Consider the following 9,351-nt stretch of genomic DNA (forward strand, 5'->3'; position numbering starts at 1 on the left):
TGATATTTCTGCTGGTCCATTCAGAGGGGGTTGGATTTAGGTATCTGTTTCAGCTTTGGAGACTTTCAGAAATGAATGCGTGTGTTAAAAAGAGAACGTTATGTGCGCAGTCAAGCAGGAATTCCACAACAATTGTATTATCCCTATTTGGTTTCTTTCCAGATAGCAATGTAACCCTTGGGAGAACTCCAGAATTAGGTCAGAGACCTGGAAGGACATCAATAAGAATCTGAAGGGTTAGCAGAACTGCTTCCCTAATCAACATTTAATGACTTTGTAAAGGACTCTGAGAGCTATCTTACTTGTTAAAGATATTCCTGCTTAACGGGAACAAAGCAAACATGGAAAATACATCTAGAGCCTCAGCTTGGTGACCTCTGATCCTATAAGGTCAAGCATCCTGTGAGCTGTTTGGCTGCTCCTCTATCCTTGAAAACAGAAAGATTTAGGAGTAGGTGAGTCACATGCTGATAAGTGAGTCCCCACTGCATCCTGAACAGATGCGTGGGAAGCTACTCTAAGCAAAGATGAAAAATCAATATTAGGTTTTTGCATAAGTGACCCTGAGTGAAGCTGAACTTATCAATGATTCACAAAAGACCTTTTTTTTTTTTTTTCCCTTTAAAAGCCTGAGTAGGAAAGTGCATTAACATGGCACCTCACTGCATCTCTCATTTATTTTAGCTGCCATTGGTTATCTAAACCAGCACAGTTAGTAATGGCTGAACCTTCACATCTCAGTAGGAGGCTACAGAGAACCAGCAGAGCCCTGGGCAGGGGGATGCCTCGGGGCTGGGGCAGAGGAAGCCGGGGTCACAGAGCTGGGAGAAGCCCATGGAGCACATAAAAGGACAATGGGATACCAGAAGCCTATTCAAGAAAACAAAAGACACTCTCCGAGGAAGAAAGAATAATTAACAAATAAACAAGGAAAACATTAACCCCTCCATAGCTGAGTCCGACAAGCAGTATGACCGGTGTACGATAGGAAGGGGAACACAGGAGACAAGGGCAACGCCTGTCTCAAGACTTCTGCACCCAGACTCCAGTTTAGGTGGTGCCCCTACTCCCCATCCCATATATCCCAAACAGCAGCTCCCACAAAAAGCTAGTGAGCTCATCCAGGGATGCAGGGTCGAGGCCAGCTCACACTTTCCTGCTGCAGGGAGGGTCAAGCTAAAGCATCAGCAGGGCAGCAGCCACAGGTGCCCTCCTGCAGTGCCCAGGGAGAAGGAGTCACAGCAGCGCCTTGCCCCAGCCCAAGCTATCTGCCAGGTGCTTTTGTAACACGGTGATAGCAATACCGAGGGTTCAAAGGTGGTGTCCGAGGAAAGAGGTTCATCTCCCAAAGCCCCACAAAGAGGAGCACGGCTCGCCTTCACTGAGCTGCTAGGGGAAGCTGGACACAGGCACAAGGGTGCTGTAACCAGCCCAGGGCAACAAGCATAGATATAACTGCAGAATTCAGCTACCTATAGAAAAATAAAATGCCAAGACTGAAAAAACGTGAGTGCTAAAGACTTGACATCACCAAGGAAAGCAGATGCTGAACCTGCTGATCTGTCAGCAGCAGGATGGAGAGCTCTTGCCAGGACGAGCAACAGCTCTCAGGAGAGAAAGGAGACTTGCTGGCCCCTGCCGGAAAGGGAACGGCTCCTCTAAAGGCGACGTGCACAAAGCTGTCCCCTGTCTCCCTGCAAAGCGCTGGGGAGAGCATCAGCACTGGGGGCTGCTTTGTCTCTTAGTGTTTGAATCCGGAGGGTAATCCATGGCTGGCTGCTGTTTCTCCACACCACCAGGATGGCGGGGGGAGCGGGGAGGGGAGAGGAGGGCGGTTACTGAAGATGCACACATCTTTTCACATCTATGTACAAGAGATGATGGAGAGTGACTGCAAACAGGATGAGGGACTGTGTGGGAGGAGATGTGAAGGCACTAGGCAGGGCCTGTGTGAATAAGCTTTTCAGGCACCCCCTAATCCAGACCCACGTCTCATTTCATTCCCTGCCATAACGCAGCTAGTGGCTCCAGCTCCAGCTTGAATGACAGCCAGTGATTCACCCGCAGGAATGGCACAGGAAGCAGCACACGGAGCTCCTAATTAAACAATACAGCTGCAGCCTTGCAATTTTACCTATTAGTTAACAGGCATTAATTCATGCATAATGTCAAGAGCAGCTCCTACAGACCCCACAGCCAACTAACAAAAAATCCAAGCGACATGTTTTCCTCGCAGAGGCAGTCAGGTAGCATGCTGCTGCTAAACAGCCTCTGTCCAAACATATGTGAGACTACATTCAAATTCCCTAAAAACATAACACAGACCCCTGGGCAGAAACCGGCCACAAGCAGCAGTGCTGTGTGTGCACATGAGCATGGCAGGGATCTGACTCCCATGCAAGGATTTCATTTCCCAGCACGGCTTTAACAAGGCGCTTTTCAAATGAGGGAAAACCACTTCCGAGCTTCCCACAACACTCTTTTCTCGCGGGCAAGGGCTGCCTGGGGTGGGTGCTGCCCCGCCGGGGCGGGGGGGGGCACGGCTCTCTGCCATGCAGGGGACGTGGCTGCAGAGCAGTGGGAGAGTATCCCTTTGATTTGCTTGAATAACTCACCTTCAGCTTGCGATGGATCCGGTGGGAAGGAAGACGGGGCAGAAGAGAGCAGCAGCCACCAGCACATGGCAGGACGATGGCACTGGAGTTAGAAGGTGACAGGCCTCTGCCTTTTACAGCAAGGAGAAATGACTTTTGCCTGTAACAGCCATGGTGCTGTCCTACCTGTGGCTGGCTGCCGGGCTCCGGGACACGGTCTCACGTGTTGCAACACCTGATGTGACTGAGATCCCCCAGCTCTTGCCCTGGCAGGAAGGTGAAGCGCTGGCCTCCCTCCACGGACAACGCCGGGAGCCAGCCAGGGATGCGGGGAAGGAGCAAGGCACAGATCACTGTAGTTTTGGTGGGGAAATTTTCTCAGCCCTTCCTTAGATGCTGCCTGTGGCGGCTTTGGCGTTGAAAAGCCACTGTGTCCGCTGGAAAGCCGAGACCACTGCGGCTACCCTGGCAGTGGCACAGCGTTCCTGTCAGCTCACAGGTTGCACCACGCTGCCGACCGGCCACTCGGCTCGGCTGCTCATCCTGCAACGCACAGCAGCATTTTACCGGGCTGGGGTCAGTGCTATGTAACGCTGTTAGCAGCCACCAGTCAGGCTGCTAATGAAGAGCTTTGGCCTGGGTTTGCACCCTGCAGGAGATTCAACCTGACTCATTCCTCAGAGCACAAAACCAGGGCAGAACGGGCTGAAAAACAGACTGAACACCTTCAAGGAAGAAAAAAGCCCATCAAAGACCATCAAGCACATTAAAAAAACCCACTAGTGGTTTGTCAGTGCCAGCCTAACTCTATTCATGTGCTTGCCCTGCTCTCATCTTCCTCCCTCTAGCAGCAGCAGTGCAGCCAGACAGGCCGGCCCTTGGTCTGTCCCGCACCTCCTGCCCGTGCAGCACGGCCTCTTCCCTAAGGGGCCGCGAGCTGTGGCTTTTTGTGATGAAGAATGCCTTTTGATAAACGGAAATTTTCCCGGAAAAGCCTGACCTTTTCATTCACAGGTGTTCCATTGTTAAACACGTCTTGAGAAAAAAAAACAGGGAAAAGTTTGTAAATATACAGACACACACACACATCTCTTCCTTTTCTTTTTAGTTTTGTGCTGAAAAACCACTTTCCGCAGCACTGTCCTCAGGCCAGGGCTCCAACAGAATTGGTTCAAAACTGTCCCATCCCGTGCTCCCGGCTGCGACAAAGCAAGAGTTGCAGCCGGTGGCACGAGGCACGCAGGGCGGTGGGTGCTGCGGGGCTGCCACACGCCCCGTCCCCCCCAGCCCGCTGGAGCAAGCGCCGCCCCAGCACCCTACAGCCCCGAGCCCCCGGCTCATGATTCACAGCTGCGGCTCTGAAGCCGTGAATCACCAGAGCCCATCTCCTTCCTGCGAGAGCCCCAGCTGTTCGTACGCCTGTAGTTATTTATTTAAGACGGGCGAGATGCAAGATGCAGAGCAGCTCTCTGGGTGCCGTGTGCCAGGGATGTGGCTGCAGCTGAAATACCACAATTATTTCCCGGCCCTGAGCGTAGGAGAGGCACCGGCAGCATCCTGGGACCAGGAAAGGGCAGCCCCGAACCCCCCCTCCCCACACAGAGGCAGGGAGCAGCTGCTGCAGGCTGACCTGTCGCACCCTCCATGGACAACAGAAGGACTGCGCAGGGGACGGCTGCCCACGTGCACTCTTTCAGGGCATACTTCATATCATTCTGAACGCCTACGTTAGAAGTAGTCAGGTTCCTTTTACTCTAGAGACAAGCAACTGATTTTATATACATATATGTATATACATATGTGATGGTATACATCCATACCTAGCAGACGATCAACCTGTATATTGCTAAAACTCTGTTAAGACAAGGGATGCTGTAAACAACCTGTACCGTATTATTTCATTATAATACCATTATACTTTAAAATATCTGGCAATAGCATTTCCTTTCTGTATTTTAGTTACATAGCCCAAATTTAAACCAATCCGAACATCATCTCTCAAAGACTTGTGCATTATTGATTTAAGCTCAGCCACAGAGCCTTACTCTGTGTTAGGTCCAGTAACACCATCCAGCTGATTCTCACTGGTCTCAGAGGGGCAACTGGTGCAGGATAATCCTGAGAGCCAGCTTTTATGCTCCTGCTCAGGAGCGGCCACGTCCCTGGCACTCCCCAATGAGCAAGAGCAAGGACAGCAAATGCCTCTTGGAATATTCCTCAGGCTCGTCACAGCCATAACGAACACCGGCGGGATACACGAGTGCCGTGGCCACTATGGGCACCATTCAGAGACAACCTCAGCTCCAGATGGGTGGCGTTGTGGGAAGGCATGTAACAGAATGTGAACAAGGACAAGGTAAATATCCACCCTGTAAACCCTGCAGCAAACTGCGTACACAGTATGTTTTGAAAAATAACACTGTGGGAATCAGAGCTGTCCAGGCTGCTATTTCAATATTAATATTTGGGCTCTTTGTTATTTGCACAAGCATCTCGGGGGGAACAGGTGCTGTTATGGGTCTCGGCTTCCTCACCAGAGCCCAGGTGACACACAGCCGTGACACAGGTGCCCTGTCACCACCAGTCACACATGGCTGCAGCTGCCTCCCAGGGAGACCCAAGAAGCCTGGCATTGCCTCTTCTTAAACCAACCCCAGAAGGACAATTTCTGCCTCACTCCAGTCTGTAGGGGACAGCTTCTGCCCTAAGGCATTTAATTACTTCACCATATTTTTGCCTTTCAAAAATAACTGTAGATCCTCTCCACATAAGTGCCAAATCCTCTTCAGGCTCCAATTAAGCATTTAAGGCCACAGATGTCTGGCAGCAGCAGTCCCCGTAACGTAGACCTGACCTTCCTCCTAAAATGGTCTCTCGGGGAGATCCCAATGATCCCATACCCTAACAGGGTGCGAGAAGCTGCGTGGGAAGAGCGGGTGTCTCCAAACTCCACAGGAGGGAGGGTGAGGGCCAAGGCGAGGGGGTAAAGATTGGGAGGATTGGGTAAGGATTGGGGTAAGGATTCAGAGCAGCTCCCATGGCTACCCGTCCCCTCGGCCTCTTGGCCCTGCTTTGCCTCTGGGCGAGACCATCCCTCCGCACCACGCTCCTGCCACACTGCAGCCCTGCGCCCCTGGCTGCTTCCCAGCCCGTCTGAGGGTCAATCGCCAGCTCCCCGAGAAGCTTCGGAGTCCCTGGGGAAATGAGCACCCTGCCTGTACTCTGCTGCAGAAGCCTCAGAATCCCCAGGCTACTTATTTACTGACCTGCTTGTTATTAAGGGGGCTGGTTGAAAAAAACGCCAAGAGTTTGGCCAGGACACGTCAGCAATGCTCTTGCAGCTTTCCTGGGGCTGGGCCCTGCAGCCCCACAGCCACAGGAGCAACAGCAGTGGGAAGATGCAGGAAAGATGCAGGGAAACAACGTTTCCCTGTTGTGTTGGGAGGCTCCTGCCAGTGACCCCCTTCGGCGACATTCCCCATGAAATAGGGTGACTTCCAGAGAGACCAGCATAAAACCACACTGGAAATACAACCTGGGGAGAAGCAGGAGGGGACGAGCCCTTCCCCACTTCACATGACCTCCCCATCAAGTCCTTCTCTTTTTTTGCTCTTTCTTCTGCCTTTCTTGCTCATGTGGTCCCTGGCAGGTGACACCTTGGTGCCTCTGCTCTCGGTCCTGGGCCACAACAGAAACCTGGGAAATTCCCCCTGCACTTCTTCATCTCCGCCCCATGTCAGAAACTGAGGTCTTTAAGTGTACCTCTGGTGTTAGCGTTTCAGTATTTGAATCTCTATAGGTACCCCAAAGCCTTAATCACAAGCTCCACCGCGTTGGGCACTGCTCGAACCGCAGCACACGAGGCAGATCCTGCACAGCGCGCGCTGGGCATCACGACGCCATCTGCCAGCGCAGGCCTTTCTGTGGCCTGGCCGAAAGCGTAGCACCTGGAGCTGCAGTGGCCCTTGCACTGTCACTGTAAGTCACGCCCTCCATGCTCATTCATCTATTTTAGCAGCTTCCTGGTGTCAAAACCTCAACTGCTCACAATAGTACTAGAATTTAAAGAAAAGTAAACATAAAAGGACAGATAGCAGCACGATGAAAGAGCGTATCCCCTCCCTCCACCTGCTGCACCCCAGGTGAATGTCCCAGGGCCTCCGGCGGCTCTGCTCACAGCAGCTGGTGCCATGCTGGGACACCATCACCTTCATCACCAGCTGTGCTCCTGCTGCTGGACGCCAGGCAGGCACCTCATTCCTGCCTGGGGAAATGTGAACACAGCTATCCCTCCATGTTGCTCTTCTGCCCTCTGACTTGCCTGCCCTCCTCCTGCATTTAGAAAGGGACTAATCGATTTTTCTTGGCCTTGCACCTTTCTTTAGGCCTCCCTGCTTGCAAAACATCACACAGGAGACATAAATTTTGCATGGCTTACAGCTTTTTCACTCCTTCTGGCACATTTTGATACTTCCCGCACACCAAACTGAGAGCTTACACACACACTCTCTTAGCACCCCACCTGCAGCCCACCGGGAGGAATAGATGCTGGTTAATAACCTCTTGTACGGCTTGTTTCTGTGGCCCCCCTTGCATGTCAGGGACAGGCACGAGGACTGTGAGAGCTACAGGAGCCCTTGGCCAGCCCAGCCATTACATGAGTATTTCTGAAGCAGATTTAGACCGATTCCTCTGCCATTTCCCCGTGGTCTGCACTGGCTCCCTCCATGCAAGCAGCAGGCAGTTTTTGCCCAAGAGTGCTTTTGACAGATGAAGCGTAAGCACTAAAATGTGCGGGTTCAGAGGTTCAGAGCGTAGAGAGGAAGCAACAGCTAGCAAACGGCAAGGTCTGGCCACAGAAATATAAAGTCCAGGAAGGAAAAGAAAATTAGAAAGCTCCCAGGTGTGGCAGGGGTGGAGGGAGCTAAAGCACCGAGCCCAGAAGGCATAGTCTCCTCCTGGCCACTGACAGCTAATTAAAAGACGATACCCACCAACCCCAGTCCGCAACATGAAAAATACCCAGGAAGGCTATTTCAGGGCATCTTCTGAAGAAACAGGCAGGGTTTTCTGTACATCATCATCACCAAGAAAATCAGACACAGCCCTAGAGCATCAAAGAAGGAGGGCGGCTTTTGCGTCCTGTCCGCTCACCTCCCAGGGCAGGAGGCACGGGGGAGAGGTGCTCTGGGCAGCAGCAGCGGTCCCAGCACCTCTCCCACACCCTCCATGACAAATACATAAGCAGTGTGGGCCAACATGCACCTAATGCCTGGGAGCTGCTCTGCGAGGGATGGGAAGCCCTTTTCGTGGGCCTCCTTCTCCCTCCAACATGCATTTCAGGCCAGAGCAAGCCCTGTTTGAAATTGCAGCTCAGCTGCACTTCTCAGAGAGTCTAAAAATAGTCTTTTGGAAATGGATGTTGTGTTACCTCTGGGAGCGGCTGTGGTCCTTTTAACTCCCTCAGTTCAACACCACAGCCCTACCTAGGGCAGGAGACAGGAAAGAGACGGGAGAAGCCAGTGGTTTGGGGCATTGAGTCCAGGAGTGGGACCACAGAGGTCACCCTGCAGCCACCTGAGCAGTTTGCTTTGTCAGAGAACAGAAACCCTGTGAGAAGTACTCACCCGCACGCCATAGGTCGTTCCCGGCTCCCCCACGCTTTCACCGCTCTGCGCGAGGCTCCCGTCCTGCCTGCCCGCAGAGGCGGCCTCCTCAGCTCCCCGCACAGCGCAGTCACCCGCCGGCTTTGGGGTTAGGGCCAGCTTGTCCAGGTCGGGCTGTGGATAAGAGGCCGAGAGGCAGCTGATTTCAGGCGAGGTTGGGCTGCTCGGGATGGTAACACACTCCGTGAGCTTAATTCGCGGCACCTCCTTCATTCCCAGACAGAAGCTTTTCAGGCCCGGCAGATTTGACGGGTTGGCAAGTTTAATGTTAGCCATCCGGGGGATCAGCGTGCACAGGGTGGTGCAGGTGTCCTGGGGCCCCAAGGAGACATCTTCCGTCAGTAAATTAGGCGTTGAAGAATGGGAAGAGGAGGAAGAACCTTTGATGTTTAAAGACGTATTTTGCGTACCTTCATCTAGGGATGTTATCGAATCATTTCTGAATCGGCTGTACTTAGCCCTGTGCAGCATTCCTGGATGTCTGAATAACCCTACATACAGGACGTGTCCACCAAGGCTCTGCTGGCTGCTGCGTTCTCTCATAGCCTTGGCAGTTCTGTAACTGGATACTCTCGCATAAATTGGCTCTTGTAGATAAATTACATGGAAATCAAGCAAGTCAAACCATTTTAAAACCAGAAACCTACGGGATATTTTTGCTGACTCCCTCTCAAGTGGTTTATTTTCCTCAACGGACGACGCTTAAAACAGCACGGACATCTGGTATTTTGTAAGCAGTAATAAAAGCGGCATACAGGAGAGCACACCAGCGGCACAGCAGCTTAAGCTGAAGAGCCGCTACCCAAACCTGCCTTCGCTGCCGCCTCAAGCCAGGCACTAAATCCCACCTAGCTCTGGAGACTCACAGTTGCAGCATCGTTAATCGCGGAGTCCTGGCTGCAGCGAAAGCTCAAGCATATTCCACACAAAGCAGAGCAAGAGAGCTACAAGCTCAAACACATTTTCAGACCGGCATGAACCCCGTAAGGTGCCCAGCTCTCTGCGTTTCCATCGTCGGCCGCCCCAAAGACGCAGAGCATCCCTGCGCTGCAACGCTCCTGCCCCGCCGTCAGGCACGAACCCAGTATTTT

The 9,351-nt window shown here is 52.5% G+C and overlaps 1 protein-coding gene across 1 annotated transcript in view; it reads right to left on the reverse strand.

Annotated features, from left to right (window-relative positions):
- The window catches only part of SHC4 (SHC (Src homology 2 domain containing) family, member 4), a 33,200-nt gene extending 24,397 nt beyond the window's left edge, over window positions 1-8,803 (reverse strand). Inside the window, exon 1 of the mRNA XM_010571872.1 lies at window positions 8,222-8,803. Within this exon, the coding sequence (XP_010570174.1) occupies window positions 8,222-8,803 (582 nt within the window). The remainder of the gene's footprint in view (window positions 1-8,221) is intronic.
- Window positions 8,804-9,351: the final 548 nt, after the last annotated feature.

The sequence above is a fragment of the Haliaeetus leucocephalus genome, unplaced genomic scaffold (assembly GCF_000737465.1).
Source record: "Haliaeetus leucocephalus isolate CR32 unplaced genomic scaffold, Haliaeetus_leucocephalus-4.0 Scaffold339, whole genome shotgun sequence".
Classification (NCBI taxonomy): Eukaryota; Metazoa; Chordata; class Aves; order Accipitriformes; family Accipitridae; genus Haliaeetus; species Haliaeetus leucocephalus.